This window comes from Pezoporus occidentalis, unplaced genomic scaffold (genome assembly GCF_034315485.1).
Source record: "Pezoporus occidentalis ecotype Australia unplaced genomic scaffold, CSIRO_AGI_Poc_V1 ctg250, whole genome shotgun sequence".
Taxonomy (NCBI): domain Eukaryota; kingdom Metazoa; phylum Chordata; class Aves; order Psittaciformes; family Psittacidae; genus Pezoporus; species Pezoporus occidentalis.
The window spans coordinates 687,169-711,892 of record NW_026914395.1 but is presented as its reverse complement, the minus strand read 5'-3'; the positions used below and the strand labels follow the sequence as shown (position 1 = coordinate 711,892).

Sequence of the window (24,724 nt, the reverse complement as noted above, 5' to 3'; positions counted from 1 at the left end):
GTGAGGAACAACCGGCCCCACATTCACAACGCCGAAGCCCCCCAGGCCCGGCTCCCGGTAACACGGGCGAGCGCCCGGAGGAGGGTACAGGCACGGGGTGGCCAGAGCCGGAGCGGCCAAAGCTGCCGGCGGCGGGAGCGCAACGGGAACACCGGAGCCACAAGACCCCTTCCCAGCACCGGGAAGGCGGCTCCCAGAGGCGCGGCCGCGGGTCCGGAGCGGACCAAGAGCGGCCCCTCCGCGCCAGGCCCCGCGGTCACGGCCGCCCCTCACGCACCGGCCCCGGGACTCACCGCTGACCCGCCCGCCCCGCACAGAAACACTTCCGCCCTTAGCAAAGATGGCGCCGCTCGGCTTCACGCTCAGTCACGCGTCCCACCAATTCCCCGCCCCTCGCTGCGTGGCTGGCGAATAGGCGACCTCTTGAGGCCGGCGGAGCGCGGCGATTGGCCAGAGCTGGACGCCGATCAACGCGCGGTGCGAAGCCGTTGTCGCTTACCCCTGGTTGCGGTGCGGGCGGGTGACAGCGGCTGAGGCGGGTGCGGGGACCGGGAGCAGGGCGATAGCGGGAGCGGCTCCTCCGTGTCCTCTCTGTGCCCCAGCAGGAGAGGCCGGGGCAGCCCCACGGAGCGGTCCGCAGGGAGCAGGGGCCTCCGGGGCAGGCGGCAGCGCGGTGCCGTGGCTGCGGGCGGTGCGGCCTGCGGTGTCCCTCAGGCCCCGGGCTTAAATGCAGCACACCGGAGCCTGTCACCGCTGTGTGGAAGGAGGCCCCGCGTCCGCGGTGGCACCGGAGGTCCCCGAGGGGTCTGGTGGCACGGTTTGGGCAGTGCGGGGAGGTACAGGGAGGCGGGGTTGAAGTGAGGTGTGTCTGCTGCGCGTTCGTGATTTACTCCCTTCGACTCAGGCCTTCACGATGAGGATGATCGAGAGCGTTGACTCCGTGGTCGCCAGGTCCGGTGAAGACCTCTGGGCTGAGATCTGCTCATGCCTGCCCCATCCCGAGCAGAAGGATGCCAGCGAGGCTTTCACAGACTCCTTCATGGATTCCTACCCCAACGGAGGCGGCCAGGGCAGCGGATCCCATGGCTCTTCCCAAACGAACCCGAGGCCCTGGGCACCCTTGCATGATTCAGAGGTGTATCTGGCATCCCTAGGTGAGTGTCTCTGGTAAGGCTGTTTGCTTGGGTGCCCGGTGACAGCTACGGCCTGATTGCATGGCCGAGGTGAGCGGTCTCACAGCTGTGAGATGTCTTGTAGCATCTGGGTGGGGAGGAAGGGGGAAAACTGCCTTCCCAAAGCGTGCCTGCTGGGATCTGGCTGTTAAGAGGGTAGATGACACAGACCATCTTTGCACAATTGCTTCTCGCAATTCCTGCTTATCTATAAAGCCATAGATTGACTGTGAGCAGTGCAACAACTGAGGGAAACACTTGATGTGAGGGATGATACAGGTATTCTGGAGCAAACATCCCAGCACAGCCGAGTGCTGCAGTGTCTACCTCTTGTTCCTCTTGGATATTCGGGCTAAGTCAGTAGAAATAAACCAGTTCTGTGATTGTACCTGCCCAGGGTAGTGGTTGTGAAATGCTGGCTCTTCTACAGCTCTGGCCGGGTGCTTGGGCAGATAATTCACATCTGAACTGCCAGGGCCAGGGGCTGTCGGTGACAGCTCTTTTCTGCCCCACAAGACAACTCCAGGGAGCTTAACAGGGAGCCATGGACAGGTGAACTAGCCCAGTTCAACTAATGATGCCACACTTTTCAGTAAGGAGTGTGATTAGAAGTCAATACCTGACCTGATTCAAGGAGGAACCATTATAATGAGAATTTGTGACCAGAGGAATTAATGACATTTACTTGCTTGTAGCTTTGTGTAGTGTAGCTGGGTTACCCTGTGTCAGGTCAGGAGGCACTTTTCATCATGCCCTGTGGCTGGGAAACTCCCAACACCACATTCTGCTGTGAGATACCCACTAATAATACTGCTGCACATGCATTTTTTAAGCTGTGTTTGAGCATTATTTGGATTCACAGTGTAATTGGTGTGAATTCATGCCAATTTGTGTGGAAATTGTGGGACCTTAATGCCTGTGAGATGCCCCATCCCTGGCAGTGCTCAAGGCCAGGTTGGAGGGGGCTTGGAGCAAGCTGTTCTAGTGGAAGGTGTCCCTGCCTATGGCAGGGGTTGGAACTGAATGAGCTTTAAGGTCCCTTCCAGCCCAAACCAGGCTGGGATTCTATGATCTGTAGCCTCTGTGTGATCTCATAGAAACTGAGCAATAAGTGGGCAAGTTAATAAAACTCACAAATGGGCAGAGCTGATTGGTTGCATAACATTTATTTCCTTTAGAAACATCACCTAAAAACCACCATCCTGTATACACACAAGAACTAGTCACACAGACTTGAAATGCAGGAGGGAAAATGACTTTTGAAACAGGACTTCGGCTTGAAAAGTTAGTTTAACTTCTTGATACAGAAATCCGGATACTTCTTTTCTTCCCTTTCACCAAACCAGGATAACAAAGGCCCCTCCTTTGCCTCCTCACAGAGCGAAGACTGATGAGAATCAAAGGCTTGTCTCAGGAGGTGACCTCTAAGGACATGCTGCGCACTCTCTCCCAGGCTAAGAAGGAGTGTTGGGACAGGTTCCTGCAGGAGAAGTTTGAGTCGGAATTCTATGTAGAGGGGCACGACTCTGATGAGAGGTAATGAGCAAGGACACGGGAAGGGATAACCACTCACCGTGTGGGCAGCAGATTTGGGTTCTTAAAACCTAATGTAAGGTTTAGTCAGGACTTAACGACAAAAGAACGTGTCACTGCATGGGCTTTCTGAACCAGTCTGATAGTTGCTGTTTGCATCATAGAATCATAGAATAGTCAGGGTTGGAAAGGACCTTAAGATCATCCAGTTCCAACCCCCTGCCATGGGCAGGGACACCTCACACTAAACCATGGCACCCAAGGCTCTGTCCAACCTGGCCTTGAACACTGCCAGGGATGGAGCATTCACAACCTCCCTGGGCAACCCATTCCAGTGCCTCAGCACCCTCACAGGAAAGAATTTCCTCCTTAGATCCAATCTAAACTTCCCCTGTTTCAGTTTGAACCCGTTACCCTTTGTCCTGTCACTGCAGTCCCTAATGAAGAGTCCCTCCCCAGCACCCAGAGCATATAGGGTTGGAGCTTCCAGTGCTGCTCACTGGTTTTTGCATCCCTCAGGCTGGGGTGATCCAGCATAGAAACAACTGGAATCTACTTGGTAATTCCTCTTGTCACATTTGGGGTAGGGAAGGAGTAGAGGAGGGGGTGTCCAGCATGTCTCAGATCACTTTCTATAAGGCTTACCTTTAAAAGTGAGCCCCAGGCCCTTCCCTTCACCTCTGTAAGGCACAGTGAAGCACTGGTTCAGACACCAGTTGGGTGTAAAGTTCATTACATGGTTAGTACCAGTCCTGAGATGAGATTTCTCCAGCAGCTCTCCTTTCTGTGCCCCTCTTACAGTGCCTCTGCTCTCACCCATTACTCTTTTACAGATGACATCTGAATTAAGATGAGAGCTCTTTCTTTCAGCAATCTCACATTCCCAGTCACTTCTAACACTCTCCATATTCCTCCTTTCTGAGCTGGCATTTGTCATGATTGCTTCTAGCAGAAAAGGAATTATTTTCCTCCCTTGAAGGAAATCTACTTAAGCTGTTTGGGAGTTTAAGTATGAAAAATAATTCAGGAGTTTTTAGATTCTTTCTTTGACCAGTTAACTTCAGTGTCATTTATATTTAAACCCAAGCTTTTGTACTTTCTACTATTTTTAAAGGCTCTTTCTCCTCTTTTTAAAGGCTGAGGATGTGATCAGTGAAAGGATTTTCTTCCCCAGCATTTGACAATGAAGTTAAAGGTCACTCCCAATGCCAAAGTGTTTGATTCTCTCCCATTAACATAATTGAACAGACCTTCACTTTTAAACACAGAGATAACTTCAAGGACGTTACCCAGTGAAATCCTGCTCTTGTGACAGAGCAAGTTCATTTTGCTGTGACAGCACTCGGATCACACTTCTAGAAGACGAGGATACACAGAAACACATACATTTTAGAATTAGAACATTAAACTTTTGGGGTTATAGCCACATTGAATCAAATATGGGGTGCATCTGTTCTGGTTGAACCAGTTATGTGATAGGCTGTAAGACAGTAAAGATACTGGTATGTGTTTTTATATATATATATATTATATATCCTGGGCTGCATCAAGAGTAGCGTGACCAGCAGGTCCAAGGAGGTGATCCTGCCCCTCTGCTCTGTTCTCGTGAGACCTCACCTGGAGCATTGTGTGCAGGTCTGGTGTCCTCAACATAAAAAGGACATGGAACTGTTGGAACAAGTCCAGAGGAGGCCACGAGGATGCTCAGGGGCTGGAGCACCTCCTGTATGAAGAGAGGCTGAGAAAGTTGGGGCTGTTCAGCCTGGAGAAGAGAAGGCTGCGGGGAGACCTCAGAGCAGCTTCCAGTGTCTGAAGGGGGCCTATAGGGATGCTGGGGAGGGACTCTTCATTAGGGACTGCAGTGACAGGACAAGGGGTAACGGGTTCAAACTGAAACAGGGGAAGTTTAGATTGGATCTAAGGAGGAAATTCTTTCCTGTGAGGGTGCTGAGGCACTGGAATGGGTTGCCCAGGGAAGCTGTGAAAGCTCCATCCCTGGCAGTGTTCAAGGCCAGGTTGGACAGAGCCTTGGGTGCCATGGTTTAGTGTGAGGTGTCCCTGCCCATGACAGGGGAATTGGAACTGGATGATCTTAAGGTCCTTTCCTACCCTAACTGTTCTACAATTCTATAATCCATCATTTGGTTACCATTCTACAATGTACACATGCTGCCTCTTTCTTCTTCAATCTTGCAGTTTTATTAATAGTCACACATTTTTATATGTGCTTCCTGCTTTGATTTTGTCCCCCCGTCCATTTCCTAATCTTCATCACAAACAGGCAGTTGTGGAGCTTGCTTTAACACTTCCAAAAAAGGTTTTTACTTCCAGCCCAGAAAGCTGGAAATTGAACTCTAGTCTTGCCTACAGACTGGTGCTTCAGGAATGTGAAGGCTGAGATACCCACTAAGGATTCTTCTAATCAAGAAAAATCAGTCTAAAACTTTTCTAACCACAGTTTAAAAAGCCCAACTGCAGCAGAATACCTTTGTAGGATGAAAGGTTCTCCTTGCTCCTCTGACACATGGATCTGTCACAGTATAGCTACAGAAGAAATGCACAGGGAGGATGTTCCCGACACCTTGTTGTACATGCCTGGGGGTGCTGTTGCTCTCCCATCTCACTGTTGTGCCTTTGCTTCCCCTCAGCACACTGGAACATCTGAAGCGATGGCTGCAGCCCGATAAAGTGGCCATCAACACGGAGGAGGTGCAGTACCTCATCCCTCCGGAGCCGCAGCCGGAGAAGCAGGAGAGTGAGGAGGACCCTCCAGCTGCAGAGCAGTGAGATACACACCAGCCACACACAGAGCTCCTGCTCTGACCCTGCTGAAGTTGTACCCAGTGATAGCGATAACAGGAGAAGGGGGGAAAGTGCCAATTATCAGTCATTTAAATAAGCCCAGCACTCAAACCCCAGCTCTGGCCCTGCAGAGGCAGTGACCACCCCTTGTTACGGTCAGGAGTGGGAGGCCTGTGCCACAGTGTACACAGAACTGAAATCTTTCTTACTCTGATCTTCTGCCAGCCTGCAGCAATCGAATCATTCCAGTCTGAATTGGTTGTGATTCACCAGGAGACATATTAAACAAAAGCAAAGCAGTTGTTCAGAAGCATCAGAAAACATAATGGTCCAGAGCAGAATAGCTCAAGCCACTGAGCTGTTTTGTCTTGTACCTTTTAAATGACTCAGTTGGGCATTGTGTTTCCTTTCTTGCAAGTCCATTGTGGTGTTTCCCATAGATCTTCACTCTTTAAACCTCAGTTGGCCTGGAGCTGTGCCTGGAGGAAGACAGATACTTTTCACCTATAGGAATTTGGAACCCTAGAGGAAGCTATTGTTGCATTGAAAGTGTCATCGACATTGTTGACATTGTTGTGCCTGTTCAACATTCCTCTCTATGTAAACCCCCACCCACCACATCCCCTTTTACCAGCCAAGCTCTGTATTGCAGAACAGATTGGAAGGGGGTGGTTTTTTTCTCTTGTTGATTGTTTTGTACTTGTTCTTTATCTCCTTCAGCCTCTCCAAAAGAGGGTCAGGTGAGATTCAGTGTTAAGAAACCACAAGTGATAACCAGGGAAGCTGCCAATACCTTGTTTGCATCACAGACTTGTGTAGAATTACCTGTCTTTAAATATATTCTTCTATTTCATTGGGTTTCATCCTGTTTAACCCCGCAGGGTATTACTGTCCGCTGCTAATCAAAGACTCTGTAATCACGTACTTGTATGAGACCGGTTCTTCCCTAACCCTCGCTTTCTGTCCCGCACTAACACCGAGGCTCGGTAGAGGGAAGCAGCGCACACCTTCTGCAGCTGCAGGTCCAGCCTCGGCGGTTGGAGGGGCAGTTCTGGTGTCACACACGTTGGATTCGCACCGTGTTCCTGCCGTTTCTTTGTGACCATACATGTTTAAGAGCAGCTTCTCGGCAGTCCTGCCTCGTTTCCGGCCTCCATCCAATGTTCCCTCACTCACTGGCAGCTGCTGCACTGTTGGTTCTTCTTCAGGCCTGTGACTGCTGCGCAGGAGTTGTGCTCATCATCCTCTGTCAGAACAAACACTTGGGTGTAACACATGAGAAACAGTGACTCAGCCAACCATCAGGGACGCAAGACTTGCAAGTCTCGTGTCGTGTTGGAGGCTGGCTTTTGTCATCTTTTAATTCAGCTCTAGAATTAAGGCAGCTTTCCTATACAGATACAGTGCTGCGAGCACCTCTCCCCTCTGAGGTCAGGCTGGAGCAAAGATGCCTTGGAGCATCCACCAGCAGTGGCTGGTACAAGGAGAAGAGGGTGCAGCCTCTCTGCACATAGGCTGTTCCTCAGTCAGGTCTTGTCATCAGCAGTGACTGTGAAGATGCTTTGTGTTTATTTTGCCTGTTCCCATTAAAGAGATGAGAAAGAAATGTATTCAAAACACCTGTACTGAAACACAGTTCCTGGTCCTATAACCCAACATTTCCTCTAGAGAAGGGACCTCAGAAAGTAGCTCTCACTATTTCCCCTTTAGAAATAGCTCAGGAGTACCAGGAAAGGGTCTGGGAAAGAATTATGGTGATACAGAAAGAGCTGAGGGCTTTGAACTTGCACTGATAGACACACACAGGGCCTTTGCTGCTGGTTACACCTACCTGTCTGTGCAAGGGACAGGAGAGAGAAGCTCATCTGCCCCATGTACCTTGATTTGTCCCATAAGCCTGCTCCTCTGAGCAGGAGGATCCCTACAAGCACAGCAAAGACACCAGCTCTTTGCCCTCTGTGTGGCGGGGAGCCAGTCCTGTCACTGCACAGGGAGAACAGGCACTGTCTGCTTCCACCCGATCCAGGGACTTCCAGTAAAATCCCAATCACCAGCTCACAGACCAGGTGGGTCACAGCTTTCAAACCCATCCCTTGTGCCTGTTCAGAGACAGAAGCCCTTGTGTGGGGTGAGATGAGCTTTGGGTGTTACTTACCCACAGAGTCTGGAAGCAGCAAAGATCCGGTTAGAAAAGGCTTTTCCAGGATAACACGTGCAGAGGGAGACTCTCCCAGTGCTGCTATCAGGTTGTCCTGGCCATGGTGCAGCTGGATGTGGGGTGGACATGCCCTGTGCCAGCGACTCATTACTCTACTGTCATGTTCAGATCTATCTCCCATCTCAAATGGTCTTTTAAGAGCCTTCTGCTTCCCTTGTCTGATTGTTCTCCTGTTTAAAACCCAGAACAGCTCTCGGCCAGGCTGTGAGATGGAGACAAAGATGATTTTCTTCCTGCTGATGCTTTGGCAGGGATGAGCTCCCAGCCAGCTTCAATAACCCCAACCCACATCCACCAGGATGAGACAAAGGAGCAGCCTTTGCTCACCAAAGGTTGTAACTTTGCAGAACTTCTAGGGCTGAGCTGACAATTTCCATGGCCCTGTTGATGGTGAGTTTTGATTCCCCCTTATTTAAGTGAGCTGGGAATGAGAAGATGAAAAGATCTTGCACGTGGAATCAGTCTTCTGATTCGCATTCAGTAACCTGCAGCCCCGTTGCTGTTTCCTCCCGGTGGTGTTTGGGGCCATTCTGCTCAATTCCGTGGGGTGGGAAGCAGGGCAGGGATCCCGGCCGGGAATAGCTTTTCATGCAAAATGACACATTTATCCCCCCTCCCCATGGCGATGGGTCCCCCACTGCCAGCCCCTTGGCTGGAGCCGCTTGGCTTTGGGGACAGGCTGTACCCCATGCCTGTGCCCCACACCACGGGCCCCCGAGGGCTGACGCTCACCCCGTGGCTGGGTGTTCATCGAAACCCACCGGCCAGCAGCACCCCTCACGGCTGCCCTCACCCCCCATGGGTGCCTGCACCCCATGGGGGCTGCCCTCACCCCACGGCTGCCTTCATCCCCTCCCTGCTGGGACCCCCGACGGGGCGGCCGCTGCCGGTGCCCGGTAGCCCCGCGCGGTCCCTGCGCCCTCCCGCCCCGTTCCCCCCTTCTCTCCGAGCCTGCGGTCCCCACGTCCGCCGCCCCCGGGGCTCCCCCCGCGCACCGTGGGGCTGGGCTGTACCTGCAATAGCGAGCGCTGCGCGGGGAGCGTCCTGTGCCCGCAGGGGGGGAGCTCAGCGCCGGGAGCGGGGCAGCAAAGAACCTCCAAAACCCAGCGGCTGCCGGTGACAGCCCCGGCTCTCGGAGGCACCGAGCCCGGCCGGGCGGGTGAGCGGCGCAGCCCTCCCTCTATAACCCCTCCCCGCTAATTACAGGGAGTAATTAATTAGGGCTGCTTTGAGTCGCCGCAGGGGGACGGGTCAGGTGCTGCTGGGAGGGGAGGGGGCGTCCTGGTGGGTTTGGGGGTGATTCTCCATCTCCGTGTGCTTGCTGCTGAAACACGCTCGGCATCAGCCGCCTGCGCTGCCGGGAGCGGGTCTGGGCTGCGGGGAGCCCCGCGGGGGATCCCGAACCCAGCCGGGGAACGAGAACTGACAGGTACAGCAGCGGTGGGACGGGATGAGTCGGGGGGAACGGGGATGGTGGGAGCGGCTGGGATGAACTGGGGGGGACAGGGATGGAGAGCATCCTTCTGCCGGCAGGTCGGGGTGGACGAGGTGAGGGGGGAGATGGAAAGCAAAAGATGCTGCAGGAGTCCCTTTGTTCTGCTTCAGGCCAGCACGGCTCCAGGGGTTCTTCCCGACCCGATCCAAGCATCCCCACCCGGCTGCTTCAAGCCGGCAGCTCCGTGCCGTGCTGGTTAACCACTTCATTCCCGACCTATCCCTACGGAAGCTCCGCTGAGTCTGCCGCGGGCACCTTTGCTCTTAAAGGGTCCCACATCTCGTAAGTCAGCTGGTGCATCGGTACAGGGCAGGGCAGAAGGACCTGGGTGGACCCTGGGGACAGGTTCTTCTGCCCACAAGCACAACCGGAGCAGGCTCCTTCCCCGGTCAGGGCTGACGCTCCCATCCCTGGTTTCTAGGTGTGGAGGAGCAGTGCTGGCAGCAGGAGACCCCCATGGCTCACAGCCGCCTGCCCAACGACTCCTGGCACAACGGCTCAGCCCCTCTCTTCACCGGCCTGGACCTGCTCCTGGAGCTCAAGCCGCTCTTCATCCCGCTCTATGCCACGCTGGTGGCAGTGGCGTGCACGGGGAACCTCTTCCTCATCCTCCTCATCGCCCTCACCAAGAAGCTGCACTGCACCACCAATTTCCTCATCGGGAACCTGGCGGTGGCCGACTTCATCATGTGCCTGGCCTGCGTCCCCCTCACCGTCTCCTACGCCTTCGAGGCACGGGGATGGCTCTTTGGGATGTTCATGTGCTACTTCGTCACCCTGATGCAGGCTGCCACTGTCTTCGTGTCCGTGCTGTCCCTCACGGCCATTGCCATCGACCGGTACGTGGTGGTGGCGTACCCCATCCGCAGGAGGATCAGCCACAGGTCCTGCGTCTGCCTTGTGGCCTGCATTTGGTTGCTCTCCATCGTGGCCTCCATTCCCACCTCGCTGCACACGCACTACTTGGACCTCAACACCATCGGCCACGACATGATCATCTGTGAGGAGTTCTGGAAGCACGAAGAGCGAGCGCGGCTGCTGTACTCGTGTTTGATGCTCCTCCTGTCCTACGTGCTCCCGCTGCTGGCAGTGTCCGTTTCCTTCTGTGCCATCACCTACCACCTGCGGAGGAGGAAGGTCCCGGGCGCTGCCTACCCCTGCCAAGAGAAATGGACCAAAACGAAGCAGAAGACCTTTCGGGTGCTCACCGTGTCCGTGGTGTGCTTTGCTGTCTGCTGGCTGCCCCTCCAGGTGGTGAACTTCATCAGAGACATCGACGAGGAGTTCACCATCCTGGACAAGAGGTACATCAACGTCATCCAGGTCTCCTGCCACCTGATTGCCATGAGCTCTGCCTGCTACAACCCTTTCATCTACGCCTCCCTCCACGACAAGTTCTGGTTCCACCTCAGCAGCTGCTTCTACCGCAAGAAGAAGAGCTCCAGCCTGATGTCCTGCAGGGCTTCCCGGTTCAACACCTGCTCCACGCTGGCAGATGCTTCCACTGGGGTCTCGGAGAAGATCGCTTTGCAAACCAGATTGTCTTAACTGAAGGTCCTCGAGAGATCAGTTTTGCTTCTGGACCTGTGTGCACTGTGCTTTAGACGGGAGCAGGTTGGGTGCTGGTTGTGGTGGCATGTTGCTGCTCCCAGGTCCCTTGTGCCTGCCACAAGGCAAGGAACCGATGGGCTTCGTGGTGGAGCTGCCATTAGGAGCAGCTCAAGGATGTTTTGTTCTTTGGGAACACAAACCGGTGCAGCAACAAGCACCCCAACCAGGCAAAGGCAGCGTAATTCCAGAGTAATTCGGAGCAGGATGTACCTGCCAGCCCACATAGACATGCTGGGGCAGGAGGAGGGGTTTTCACCTGACCCAGACAGCAGGGAAGACCCGAGTGTCAGTGAAACAACAGCTCCTTGGTTCACTGCGGCAGAACAATGGGATGAGCAAGTTTCCTATGTGGCTTTTACAGCCCTTTTCCCATCTTTGGCTTGGGATAGGACACAGCCTGGATCTCACCCCTGGCTGGGATGGGGCACACAGCCTGGATCCCAGCTCCTGGCTGGGATGGGGCACACACCCTGGATCCCAGCTCCTGGCTGCGATGGGGCACACACCCTGGATCCCAGCTCCTGGCTGGGATGGGGCACACAGCCTGGATCCCAGCTCCTGGCTGGGATGGGGCACGCAGCCTGGATCCCAGCTCCTGGGTGAGATGGGGCACACAGCCTGGATCCCAGCTCCTGGCTGGGATGGGGCACACACCCTGGATCCCAGCTCCTGGCTGCGATGGGGCACACACCCTGGATCCCAGCTCCTGGCTGGGATGGGGCACACACCCTGGATCCCAGCTCCTGGCTGGGATGGGGCACACACCCTGGACCCCAGCTCCTGGCTGGGATGGGACACACACCCTGGATCCCAGCTCCTGGCTGCGATGGGGCACACACCCTGGATCCCAGCTCCTGGCTGGGATGGGGCACACAGCCTGGATCCCAGCTCCTGGGTGAGATGGGGCACACAGCCTGGACCCCAGCTCCTGGCTGGGATGGGGCACACACCCTGGACCCCAGCTCCTGGATGAGATGGGGCACACACCCTGGACCCCAGCTCCTGGCTGGGATGGGGCACACACCCTGGACCCCAGCTCCTGGATGAGATGGGGCACACACCCTGGATCCCAGCTCCTGGGTGAGATGGGGCACACAGCCTGGACCCCAGCTCCTGGATGGGATGGGGCACACAGCCTGGACCCCAGCTCCTGGCTGGGTACCACACGCAGCCAGCGCTGTACCTGCAGCACAGAGACTTCCCTATGGTTTATCTGCAGATGGGTCAGGTCTGAGCCAGACAAACACACCTGGGGTGTATTTAAACACACTTTGGAGCGCGTCCGTCTTCATTCTGTGGGATGAAGGTTGTTCCTAAGCAACGGGCAGCACTTTCTGCCTCTGGAAGAGCACCGGCTCTCCCGGTAGCCGTTAAATTGCTGCATTTCTCCTTTGAAATTGCAGCCCGTGGTGCAAGGACAATGGACACTCAGAAACGTGTTCTCCACCCAGAGCTGTGTGGAGCACGGGGGCAGCTTTCATAACACGCTTGACCTCTTGAAGGGATCTCTGTGACCAGGTCCCAGCTCCTCCAAAGTGCAATTGTCACTGCTCTTCACAGCCGAGTGGGGCTCAGAGGGATGGGGCACAGGCAAGCGAGGGGGTTGCTGGGGAAGGTGCCTCAGTCTCTGCTCCCTGAGTAATTTAAGGACGTCCATGCTTGAGCTCCCTGGGTGCAGGAGGGGATGCTGGGGATGGGCTGCTCTAACCCGGAGCTACCCATAAGGGTGGGTTTGCTTGCTGGATGCTGGTTGGTTTCTCCAGGTACCTTGTGCATCTGTGGCCCATCAGCGGGGTCTGTGCAAGCTGAACTCTGGGAGGGCAGCGTCTCCATGCACCTGGATGCCCAGCTCCACGTTAACATCCTGATTTCCCGGGATAGCCCACAGGCACCAGCACCACCATCAGCACCAAGCTGCAGGCTCACAACAGCTTCTGGCCACCCTTTGCTTCACCACCTGCTGCTGTGCTCTATGGGGTTGAGCCACCTCTCTCCCACTGCTCCTCCTGCCTGGGGACAGGACGTTAAAGCCCCAAAGCAGCTTGTCCTTGGTGCTGCATGAACACTGCCCATGGCATTGGCCATCGCTTGTGCTTTCAGGGATCAGCTCGGCATCTTCCAGTGCTGGACCCTAACAGGATCCCTAATCCGCTCTCTTTATGCCCAGGCAGGAGCTGCTGCCCACTCACCTTCCTGCTGAGACCCTTACCGTGGTCCTGGAAGGGCTCTATTACCTCCTGTGGTGCACCCAGCAGAGATGGAGACCCCTTGAATGCAAAGGGACCGGATGCTTGTGTCCTTGGAGGTACGTGTGGAGCAGGGAGCTGCTGCTTGCAGCTCTCTGCTGGCTGCTCAGGGTTGTGCTCGGGGTGAAGGCTGCGTCGCTTGACCTGGAGGAGTAACGCGGGAGGTTCAGTGCTTGTCCTTCCTTCTAATAAAGGCTTCACAAGCTCAGGCTGTGTCTGTATTGATCCACATCCACAAGCATGAACTACCCTGGAGTGGTGCTTGATCACCGGTGTCCCGGGAGGACACCGCCTTGGACGTGTTCCACTGCCACTGCTGGGGGCAGGTCCTTGGGGCCAGGGCTGGAGAAATGAGGCTTTGGCAGCTCTGGCTGGAGAGAAAAGGCCGGACAGGAGCTGTGGAATGAGGGAATGATCAGCCCCGCTCAGTGCACCCGGCCTTCTCACCACAGGTACTCTGTAGGTGTTCATCTGCCTGCTCACTGCTGCTCCCTGCCTGCTCACTGCCTGCTCACTGCTGCTCACTGCCTGCTCACTGCTGCTCACTGCTGCCTGCTGCCTGCTCCCTGCCTGCTCACTGCCTGCTCACTGCCTGCACCCTGCTGCTCGCTGCCTGCTCACTGCTGCTCACTGCCTGCACCCTGCTGCTCACTGCTGCTCACTGCCTGCACCCTGCTGCTCACTGCCTGCACCCTGCTGCTCACTGCTGCTCACTGCCTGCACCCTGCTGCTCACTGCTGCTCGCTGCTGCTCACTGCCTGCTCACTGCTGCTCACTGCCTGCTCACTGCTGCTCGCTGCCTGCACCCTGCTGCTCCCTGCCTGCTCACTGCTGCTCACTGCCTGCTCACTGCTGCTCACTGCCTGCTCACTGCTGCTCGCTGCCTGCACCCTGCTGCTCACTGCCTGCTCACTGCTGCTCACTGCCTGCACCCTGCTGCTCACTGCTGCCTGCTGCCTGCACCCTGCTGCTCACTGCCTGCTCACTGCTGCTCACTGCCTGCACCCTGCTGCTCACTGCCTGCTCACTGCTGCTCGCTGCCTGCACCCTGCTGCTCGCTGCCTGCTCACTGCTGCTCACTGCCTGCTCACTGCTGCTCGCTGCCTGCTCACTGCTGCTCACTGCCTGCTCACTGCTGCTCGCTGCCTGCTCACTGCTGCTCACTGCCTGCTCACTGCTGCTCGCTGCCTGCACACTGCTCCCTGCCTCCTCACTGCCTGCACACTGCTGCTCGCTGCCTGCACCCTGCTGCTCGCTGCCTGCACACTGCTACTCGCTGCCTGCTCACTGCTGCTCCCTGCCTGCACCCTGCTGCTCCCTGCCTGCTCACTGCTGCTCACTGCTGCTCACTGCCTGCACCCTGCCTCCTCACTGCCTGCACACTGCTCCCTGCCTCCTCACTGCCTGCACTCTGCTGCCTGCACCCCGCTACTCACTGCCTGCTCACTGCTGCCTGCTGCCTGCACCCCACTACTCACTGCCTGCTCACTGCTGCTCGCTGCCTGCTCACTGCTGCTCACTGCCTGCACCCTGCTGCTCGCTGCCTGCACACTGCTCCCTGCCTCCTCGCTGCCTGCACACTGCTGCTCACTGCCTGCACACCGCTGCTCATTGCCTGCTCACTGCTACTCACTGCCTGCACCCTGCTCACTGCCAGCTTGCTGCCTGCTCATGCTTGATGTTGTACCTTCTTCCACCTTTAGTTAGCTTGGAAAGAGGACAGGCAAAAGGGATTTAGTGGCTCAGTCCCTTTTAATCAACAGGAGAGAACCCGAGAACCAACCAGGCTGGAAAAGCCCTTCAAGCTCATCCAGCCCAACCCTTACCCCAGCACTGCCAAGGCCACCCCCAACCCATGGCACTGAGGCCTCATCTCCTCGGTGTGTGAACACTTGCAGGGACAGTGACTGCAGCCCTGCCCTGGGCAGCCTGTTCCAATGCCTGAGCACCCTCTGGGGCAGGAATTGTTCCTCAGCTCCATCTAAACCTGCCCTGGTGCAGCTTGAGGCCGTTTCCTCTTGTCCTGTGCTCCCAACCCAGCTGCAGTTGCGCTGTGGAGCACAGAGGAAGCCCCTCGTGAGGGTGAAATGGGGCAGGAAGCAGCAAAGTGCTGTTTAGGATCAATGTGCTCCAAACCAAACAGGATTCCCCTCTTCCAAAGCCACGTATCCCAGGTGAAGCCATCACTTGCCTTCAGCTCTGCTTTCACACCCACGGGCAGCGTTTCCTTGGGGAAGACGGCCCCGGGCCGGGATGGACGCATGGATTCGCCGCCAGGCTCGTGGTCCCCAGGCTCTGCAGTGCCATGGCAGCTCCTCTGCCTGTGAGCCCGTAGCGAGAACCAAGCTCAAGCAGATCAGGTTTCCTTCAGCCAAGCAATGGCTTTTCCAGGTGCATCCCATAGCCTGCAAGCAGCACAAACGGGACCCCAGCTGTGCCCCTTCAGCTGGTGCTTTCCAGCTCCTGTTTAAGCAGAGACGTGGAGCTCCCGTGCCCCTGGTCCCCCATTGAGGGGTTCGCTGTGGTTTGCCCCAGGGCTTGAAAGCTTCCTCCTGCGGGAGGGAAAATCAGGCTCCAACCCACGAGAACCCTGCGAAACGTGGGGAGGGAAATGGCTGTGAATGAACCAGAGCCATTGCTGCTGCGACAGGGGCCAGGGTGCATGGATCTGACCGTGTCGTACCCATCCCAGTGTGCTGGGTGCTTACATGGGGCTCCAACTGCCCGAATGGATCCATGCCGGGGTGCTGCGGGGCACTGCTGGGTGCTCAGGGGGCTTGGGTGCCCGGGGATGTCCCCTTGCGGGGGGGACCAGGGTGGTTTTCCCTTCCTCCTCTCCAGTTCAGCTTTTCCTGCCTCTTTCCTTGTGAAGAGCAGGGTTGGAAGCAGCCCCGGGATGGAGCACTCTGGATCCCCTCTGTGTTATCTATGGGTGCCAGGGGCCTCTGCTCCCACCTAAGCAAGCGCATCCTCACCTTGACCTGCTCCAGAGGGAACTCGGAGCACCCTCGCCTCACACACACATCACCGGGAGGTCTCCTTCAGCTCAGGTTCAGCTCAAACAATGCCCAAGAGCCTTGGCCTCAGTGGGAGCAGTTTCAATGGCAGGGAATGCCCCCGGGGTGGCACAGGGCTGCCCTATCCCCACCAAGCCCCACTGCACTCAGCCCGGCTGAGCTGCTCTGGGCAGCTGGGAGGAGGCTTCCCTCCCGCTGCAATCCCTTTTCCACCCCATTCAGCGCCATGGGAATGCGGGGGGAGGATCTTCCCCCTGTGCCCAGCCTGGCCTTGCAGCAAGCTCTGCCTGCTGCCCCCTTCTCCCAGTGCCCAGCTCTTGCCCCTTGGTCGGGGGATTCCGTTTCCCTGCTTTCCAGGTGAGCAAACGAAGAAGCTGGGATCAAGGTTTGGGCCCTGCACCCCAGAGCCGTACCAGGTCCTCCCAGCCCACCTCACCCTGGCACGAAGGAGGCTCCAGCCCCACGCGGACGTTGCGCTGCTCCTGCTGTTGTTCGGAGGCAGGAGGAAGCTTTTCCAGGCTCTGTATGGATCCTTCCCCCCCTGCTGCACAGCCCCTGATGCTGCACTGGGCGCCGTGAGCCCGGCTCTCCTCCAGCTGAGCCCCGCAGCAAACAAGAGCCGAACCAAAGCCTTGACCTTTGGCTGAAGACGCAGAGAAAACAAAGGCAGAAGCTTGAGTGCTCCCAATGGGAAATCTCAGCCCCAGGATCCCCGCCAGCCTCAGCCCCGGTTTCCCCATTGCTCTTGTTATCCCGCGGGGAGGAAAGAGGGGTGCAGCTGGGCCGGGGCTGCTGCAGTCCTCAGCGCTTCCAGTTCTCTTGTCCTTGAACACGAGCCCGAAGAACCAGCAGAAGGGACAAGAGCAGCGGCAGCAGATGATGCACGGGCTGCGTGCGGTGGGAAGAGCCCTGCAAAACCCTGGGAGGGAGCGGGGTTGCCTCTGGAGGGAGGGAGCAAGCCTAGAGAGGGATGAAGGTCAACTCTTACCCTAGAATCCCAGCCTGGTCTGGGCTGAAGGGACCTCAAAGCTCAGCCAGGTCCAAGCCAAGCCCCTGTGTCCAACCTGGCCTTGAACACTGCCAGGGATGGGGCAGCCACAGCTTCTCTGGGCACCCTGTGCCAGCGCCTCAGCACCCTCCCAGGGAAGAGCTTCTGCCTAAGAGCTCAGCTCAGTCTCCCCTCGGGCAGGTTCAAGCCATTCCCCTTGGCCGGTCCCTACAGGCCCTTGTCCCAAGCCCCTCTCCAGGCTTCCTGCAGCCCCTTTAGGCACTGGAAGATCAAATACAGTGGAAAGAGGAGGCCCCTCTGGGTGGGTTCCTTCCCTTTTCTTCTTAACTTCCCCAACACACAAAAATCCCTGCGGTTTCAAAGTCAAGGAAGCCCCTGCTCAAGTCAAGGCTGTGTGAGAGACATCCCCTGAACGGGCAGAGTTCCCAGGTTTATAACAATTGTGTTTCTGTGAGCCATGAGCAGACAGCAGACGGGGGTTTGCATCTCTGAGCCGAGAGAATGGAAGGAATAAGGGCAGGATCCGGCCCTTCCCTCGCAGGAAATATCATTTTCTCCCACTTAGTGTTAATGGAGCTGAAAGGACCCATTTTCACTACCTGCCTTGGGCTATTAGTCCTCCTTCAACCGCTGGCACCGGCGGAAATCGCGGCTCTCCTCCGTCGATTCTCTCTTCATCTCCTCCCATCACAAGCTCTATTACTTCACCCGTAATTAAAACCCTTTCAATTGCCCTAAATAGCTCTTCTCGGCCTTTCCTCCCCTGTTTCTGGCTCAGAGGCACTGATGCAATGAGGCTTTGAAACACAGCTCCCATCACCTATCCCATCCCATCCCCTCCCCTGCCCAGCCCACGTGCGGGAAGCGGGGAAGCCGGCGCTGAGCATCTTCTGCGAACCAATTGAGCACCGCTCCGCAGCCCCCGCTTCAAGGAACCGGGCTCCAGGGAGAACAACATCGTTTGTCCCCGTAATGGGAGTAAATTGGATAAATGGGTGATGAAAACAAGTTGGACGGCGGCTGCTGCTGCAGCGCTTCCCCCAAGGAGCTGCTGTGAGCTGCGGCTCCCAGGACCGGGGAGGGGGGTAGAGAAGGGGTAATTGTGCTGAAGCATCCTTCGGTGCAAAGCCTTGTGCTGGGTATTCTGCCTGAGCTCCCTCCCTCCCTGCAGACCCTTCCCAGCTGGGCACAGTGGATAACCCAGGGCTCTGCCAGCCTGGTGCTGCTCTTGCTCCCGGCAACAAAGCTGCAAAGAGCCTGTTGCCAGGAGCTAGAGCGGGGCTAAATTAGGCAAAGCTGAAGGTGTTTGTTGAACTACCCTGAGCTTTGTGGGCAGCTCTCTGCAGGTCGCATCCTGCTTCAGCACTTCCTCACTTGGTGCAATTGATGAAGACCTCCTTGGTCGGGGTCTTTGCACGTTGCCAATGCCCAACCAATTCTCAACTGCGGGTGTCTCAGCTGCAGCGGATTTCTGTTGCAGGGGGGTATTTAAAGGCCTCGAGATCATCAGGGACTGCAGTGACAGGACAAGGGGTAACGGGTTCAAACTGAAACAGGGGAAGTTTAGATTGGATCTAAGGAGGAAATTCTTTCCTGTGAGGGTGCTGAGGCACTGGAATGGGTTGCCCAGGGAGGTTGTGAATGCTCCATCCCTGGCAGTGTTCAAGGCCAGGTTGGACAGAGCCTTGGGTGCCATGGTTTAGTGTGAGGTGTCCCTGCCCATGGCAGGGGGTTGGAACTGGATGATCTTAAGGTCCTTTCCAACCCTGACTGCTCTATGATTCTATTATTCTATGATTCTATGATCCTCTTCTCTACTGAGATGTGGTGCCCTGTAGCTCCTGCGTGTGCCAGAACATGACTTGGAGACTGGTAATACCCCTTTTAGGTGGATTGCCTTCTTGTGGCTCACACGGTCCTCCTTAAATTGCTTAGAATTAGTGATTTTCCATCGTTCAGGTACGTGACTGAGCTTGCCTGTTCCAAGCCACTCTGGTTTTGCCCTCCAAGCCCACCCTCCAGCCCCTGCTGGTTTGATGGCTCCTTCCTCACCCTCAGGTACCCAGGCTGCTGATGCTCCCCAGCCCGAGCTGCTTGAGGGCACCCCCGTGGACCAACCTCCCAGACCTCAACCTTCCCCTGTAGCCCCGCCGCCAGCATCAGCTCCGGGCAGGGCTGTGTCGGTGTCCGGCGTGGCAGAGCAGCCCCGTGCCCTCCCACACCCATTCCCCATCCTTCTCCGCCCTGGGCTCTTGAAGTCGGAAACCTCCCTGAAGCAGAAGGGTTCTGCCAATGGGATTCTTCTGACCAGAGATCTCCAAAGGGATAACATCGGAGACAAAGCCACAGAGGGCTCTAACAAGAGGGAGAGCCCAGGCTGTCAACCTCGGCCTGTCTGGACATCTCCAAAAGCGCTAAGAGCAAGACAATACCATTTAAGACAGTGCTTTAGAAAGCACTCGAGAGAGCATCATTTGAGAGAGCTCACATCCATGCAAGGTTTCATTACCATCAATTGAGTTTCTCCCACAGCTGCAGATGATGAAATCCTTTGTCCAGAATAAACAGAGATTATTCCATTAGCTCTAAATGGAGCTGAAGGGTCGCTGAGGTTTGCCCTGGGTACTGCATTGCAGCTTGGAAAGGTCCTCATTGTCCTCCCATCCTCCTTTGTCCTCCCATCCTCCTTTGTCCTCCCATCAGGAGCAGGGAACTGAACTAACCTGGTAACTTTTCACTCCTTCCAACCCTGACTGCTGAGGTCACAGCCTCGGCTCCTGCCTCTGCTCCACCAGCAACGTCACACAGGATGCTCGCTCCTTGGCCACTTGCTTCCTGGAGTCATTTCTCCCCATCTAGTGCAGGTAAAGAGGGAAGAGTCGCATGGAAACAGCAGCTCTTTGCTTCTCTTTTACAGTCCCCAGTTTCTGAGGGGAGATGCAGGTGGTAAAAGGGCTGCAGAGCACCCCTAAAGAAGCCAGCTGGTCCCATTTGACAGCCTGAGAACACTGGGGAAGAGGAGCTGCGTGGAGACCTCAGAGCAGCTTCCAGTGTCTGAAGGGGGCTGCAAGGATGCTGGAGAGGGACTCTTCATCAGGGACTGGAGTGATGGGACAAGGGGTGATGGGCTCAGACTGAAACAGGGTTGGAGATAAGGCAGAAGCTCTTCCCTGGGAGGGTGCTGAGGCGCTGGCACAGGGTGCCCAGAGAAGCTGTGGCTGCCCCATCCCTGGCAGTGCTCAAGGCCAGGTTGGACACAGGGGCTTGGAGCAAGCTGCTCCAGTGGAAGGGGTTGGGGTTGGAGCTGGAGGAGCCTTGAGGTCCCTTCCAAGCCAAACCAGGCTGGGATTGATTCAATGGAATTTGCAGGAAGAAACACAGTTATTGCCTCGGGTTTTCACGTGGTTTGCATCGCTCACACACAAAAAGGCTTCACGCTGGAACCACACAGAGAAAGTGCTTTATCCCTCCCCGGGTTAATAACGCGCCCGTGGCTGAGGCGCAGAGAACAGAGACCTACTGGGGCTCGCCTGAAAGGATCTCACACTTCCAAGAGCTCAGGAAGAGAAAACCAAACCACCTCCAGAATCAGTTGAAGGGAGATCCACCGGGAGAGGGGAGATGTGACTGCGCCACTGCCCAGCTCCAAGCACCAGGAGGAGGTGTGCAAAAAGCCTGGCCCCAGGGCAGCAGGAAGGCAATGGGGCATCTCCTCGCAGTGGAGAGACCACCCCCATGGCCTTGGGGGGCAGAGGGAAGAGCTTGAGCTATTCCAACAGCTTTAGAAGATGCCTATTTCTGGGCAACAAGAGCTGGGTCTTCCTGGGTGCTCCAGGCAGCCCTGGGGAGGGATGGAGCGGTTGGGGATGGGGCTGGGTGAAGCCTGGTGCGAGACGTGGTGGCCTTGGGCAGGCAGTGGAAGCAGGAGCTCACCCGAGGGGCTGCTGCGGGGTGTGGGTAGAGGCAGGTGCCTGCTGAGGAATCGGGAGCGTTGAGGATTGGTGTTTTGGAGAAGCTGTTACTGCCCCGTTCATCCTCCTGCGGGGGGGCAGCCATGGGGAGGGAGCTGGGAGCGGTGGTGCGCAGGGGGCTCGGCACGGGCATGGAGCCGCTGAGGAAGAAGAGGTTGGCCAAAGCATCCACCGGAGAAAGGGGGGAAAACAACAAACATGAGGGGGCTCCCTTCTGCTTTGCCCCAGGTCCTGACTCTGAAGCCAATGTGACAGAGGCAAGAGAACAGCCACTTCCCACCTGGGCAACCTCAAGGTGGGAATTCCCAGGCTCGTTCTTCCCCCCCCATTCCATAGGGAAGTTGCTCGGACGACGGGGCAGAGCAGGGAAGGGTTTCCACTGGAACACCGCCACTTCTTGCTCCTTTTGTGCTCCTGCAAGCCACGGGGAGCCCATTCCTAGCAAACCCATGGGGGCCCGGCTGCAGGAGCAGCGCACGCGGGGCCCGAGGAGCAGCACTCGGAGCTGCTCTCGTGAAGTGCTGCTATTTTCAGTCCTTGCTGAGGGTTTGCTTTGTGCTCCCCGCCTGAGCAAAACAAACAGCGAGTGCAGGCTCCTTAGTCCATCACTTATTAACCAAGGCAGCTGAGTCACTCAGCGTGGGGTTTGCTGCAGCCTCGCTGCAGCTCTTGGATGGGGCTGGTGAGGGAGGTTTGTAAAACCCTCTGGGGACCGGTCCTGGTGCTGCTGGCACAAAGGGTTTAGCATCGTATGGGTGCTCCTCACTGCGTGAGTGGCAATGGGGAGAGGCCATGGGGATGCTGCGAGGGCTGGAGCAGCTCTGCTCTGGAGCCAGGCTGAGAGAGCTGGGCTGGGGCAGCCTGGACAAGAGAAGGCTCCTGAAGGGGAGACCTGAGAGCAGCTCCAGTGCCTGAAGGGGCTGCAGGAAACCTGGAGAGGGGCTTGGGACAAGGGATGTAGGGACAGGCCAAGGGGAATGGCTTGAACCTGCCCGAGGGGAGACTGAGCTGAGCTCTTAGGCAGAAGCTCTTCCCTGTGAGGGTGCTGAGGCGCTGGCACAGGGTGCCCAGAGAAGCTGTGGCTGCCCCATCCCTGGCAGTGTTCAAGGCCAGGTTGGACACAGGGGCTTGGAGCAAGCTGCTCCAGTGGAAGGGGTCCCTGCCCGTGGCAGGGGTTGGAGCTGGAGGAGCTTTAAGCTCCCTTCAACCCAAACCAGGCTGGGATTCTGAGACTTTTAAGAGGAGGCACCTCTGCACCAGTGGACACTTTTTATACCTAAATAAAGCTTTCGTAGCAATTAAACCTCCTGATGGAGTCTGAATAACACCAGAGAACAGCTTTTCTAAGGGGTACAGGTGCATACAGCCCATCCAATCCACCCAAAGCAGGCTGGCTTTCCCAAGAGCAAGAACCCTCACACTGACCGCAGCCCACCGAGGTTACTGCGCAGCACAGGATGAGCCTCACTGCGCCCCGTGGCACTGACCTGCCCCACAGCATCACCAAATGCTCCAGTAGTGATGGTCTTGGTGTTCCAGACACGGGGATGTGGAGCAGAGACCTGCTTTGTAACAGTCACATCACCCAGGGGCTCTTGGTGTCTTCCGCCTCAGCAGCCACCCCCTGACGGCGCAGGTGTCTCCAGGGGGAGCTCAGGCACTGCATTAAATGCCCTTTCCCCCTGCCCCTGGGGTTGCTCCCGCAGCATCCCAGCAGCTCTCACACAAGCCCTGCTCCTCACTGCTTCGTGTGACACCAAACCCGGTGCTGGAGCAAACTGGGCCTTCAGGAGCGGTAACAAATCCCTGCCCAAAAGCTGCCCCGGGCAAAGCCTTCCCCAGCTGCATTAAAGCTGCAATTGCTTTCTCGCTGCTACACAAGAGCCCGTGCTCACCCCCACAGCCCTGCAGCCCCATCCTCGTCCTCCAGCGCTGGCAGAGGACGCAGCAGAGCCAGTGATGGTGGCCCCAGAGCGCGGACAGGCTCCTTTAGAACAAGAGGAGAGGTAAGGCGGGCCAAGGAGCAGAGCAAGGTGAATTTAGTGCCCTTTCCAACAGCACTTCCCTCCACGCCACACGGGCAGTGGGGAGATGCCCTGGATCGGGCAACCCGAACATCTCCACACGCGCCTCACCCCCGTGAACTGCAGCATCCTTCAGCAGTGGTGAATTACGGGGAGCACCAAAGATGGTTCATGAACGGCCCCGTTTCCATCCCCTTCCACATCCCCGGGTACCTCCTCCTCCTCGGCTCGCTGCAAGGCCGTTTTGGGAGCTCACCTCCTCATTCCTCGCAGCGCCGCAGGCTCTCGCTGCAGGAAATCGATGGTGATTCCTTACACCCCAGGTTACTTTTCATTCATTACCTGATGCCGCATTGGGCTCCTGTAACGATGCTGAGAAGCTCCTCCATCACACTGACAGGTCACCACGTCCTTCCAGAGAGGAGCCCAGCGTTTGCCATGTTAATGTTATGTTGCTCCCCAGGCTGGAGGGGAGAGGTGGGGTGTGTGGTACCAGTCCCCCGGCACCTACAGCCACATCATCCAAAGCACTCCTGGACTGGTACCACCACCCAGGGCTCTCCCACAAGCCAAGGATGGAGCAGGGCTGGGAGGCTCCCCACAAAACATCCCACAAGCAAAGCATCACTTTTCTGTGCTTTAATAGCCACCTTCATGGGGGTGATAAGGAGCTCCAGAATCCCAGCCTGGTTTGGGTTGGAAGGGACCTTAAAGCTCCTCCAGCTCCAACCCCAACCCCTTCCACTGGAGCAGCTTGCTCCAAGTCCCTGTGTCCAACCTGGCCTTGAGCACTGCCAGGGATGGGGCAGCCACAGCTTCTCTGGGCACCCTGTGCCAGCGCCTCAGCACCCTCCCAGGGAAGAGCTTCTGCCTAAGAGCTCAGCTCAGTCCCCTCGGGCAGGTTCAAGCCATTCCCCTTGGCCTGTCCCTCCATCCCTTGTCCCAAGCCCCTCTCCAGGTTCCCTGCAGCCCCTTCAGGCACTGGAGCTGCTCTCAGGTCTCCCCTTCACGCAGCAGAGGGGCAGGATCCCCTCCCTGAGCTGCTGCTCACACTCTGGGGGTGCAGCCCAGCACACAGGGGGGTTCCAGGTTCAAGTGCTCACTGAAGCCGGGTCATGGGGACCCAGCAGCCCAAGTCCTGCTCCTCAGGGCTGCTCCGTCCCATCTCTGCCTCCTTCCTCTTACCCCATTCTCAGTGGATACCCCAGAGCTGTGTCCAGGTCACTCAGCCCAGGCCCTGAGCACCCTGACATTTGCTGCCTGTGGCCAGGATGCACTTGGGGTGCTCCCACGGCACCGTCCATGAGGCCGCAGGCAGGGGCTGATGCTCGCTGTGACCCCGCTGAGGACCCGCAGGCAGCGCCGTGGGGCAGGGCACTCGCTGCAGAAGCTGAGCCCCAGCTCTTGCATTGCCATAAAGGCAAAAGCAGCGGGAAGCGGCGTGGTTGCCATAGGAACCCATCACAGCCCCACGGAAAAGCCGGATTGCCGGCCCAAGGCGGCTCCGTCGGGGGCATCAGCGGGGTTCAGAGGATCCCAGAGTGGTTTGGGTTGAAGGGACCTCAAAGCTCATCCAGTTCCAGCCCTTTGCCACCGGCAGGGACCCCTTCCATAGACCACGCTGTC

At 57.0% G+C, this 24,724-nt stretch overlaps 2 protein-coding genes across 4 annotated transcripts; both read left to right on the top strand.

Annotated features, from left to right (window-relative positions):
- The first annotated feature begins 53 nt into the window (after nt 1-53).
- Nucleotides 54-6,429, top strand: CCDC32 (coiled-coil domain containing 32). 2 transcript variants are annotated; one of them, XM_062623300.1, is made up of 4 exons: nt 54-57; nt 905-1,154; nt 2,552-2,708; nt 5,354-6,429. In XM_062623300.1, the coding sequence occupies exons 2-4, from the start codon at nt 914-916 to the stop codon at nt 5,490-5,492; spliced, it is 537 nt and encodes a 178-aa protein (XP_062479284.1). In that variant the 5' UTR covers nt 54-57; nt 905-913; the 3' UTR covers nt 5,493-6,429. The 2 variants fall into 2 exon arrangements, with proteins under 2 accessions (XP_062479284.1, XP_062479283.1); XM_062623299.1 differs by lacking the exon at nt 54-57 and adding an exon at nt 521-632.
- A 2,802-nt stretch (nt 6,430-9,231) lies between these two features.
- LOC134166045 (prolactin-releasing peptide receptor-like) lies at nt 9,232-12,704 on the top strand. Of its 2 annotated transcripts, none has more exons than XM_062623337.1 (2): nt 9,232-10,524; nt 12,235-12,704. In XM_062623337.1, exons 1-2 carry the CDS (start codon nt 9,677-9,679, stop codon nt 12,329-12,331), a joined length of 945 nt encoding a protein of 314 aa, XP_062479321.1. In that variant the 5' UTR covers nt 9,232-9,676; the 3' UTR covers nt 12,332-12,704. The 2 variants fall into 2 exon arrangements, with proteins under 2 accessions (XP_062479321.1, XP_062479320.1); XM_062623336.1 differs by lacking the exon at nt 12,235-12,704 and having other exon boundaries at nt 9,234-9,502; nt 9,642-11,688.
- Nucleotides 12,705-24,724: the final 12,020 nt, after the last annotated feature.

Coding starts and splice junctions, on each gene's coding strand:
- CCDC32 (XM_062623300.1), top strand. CDS start 914: ATGAGGATGATCGAGAGCGTTGACTCCGTGGTCGCCAGGTCCGGTGAA. Junction 1,155..2,551: donor GGTGTATCTGGCATCCCTAG/GTGAGTGTCTCT, acceptor GCCTCCTCACAG/AGCGAAGACTGATGAGAATC. Junction 2,709..5,353: donor GGGCACGACTCTGATGAGAG/GTAATGAGCAAG, acceptor GCTTCCCCTCAG/CACACTGGAACATCTGAAGC.
- LOC134166045 (XM_062623336.1), top strand. CDS start 9,677: ATGGCTCACAGCCGCCTGCCCAACGACTCCTGGCACAACGGCTCAGCC.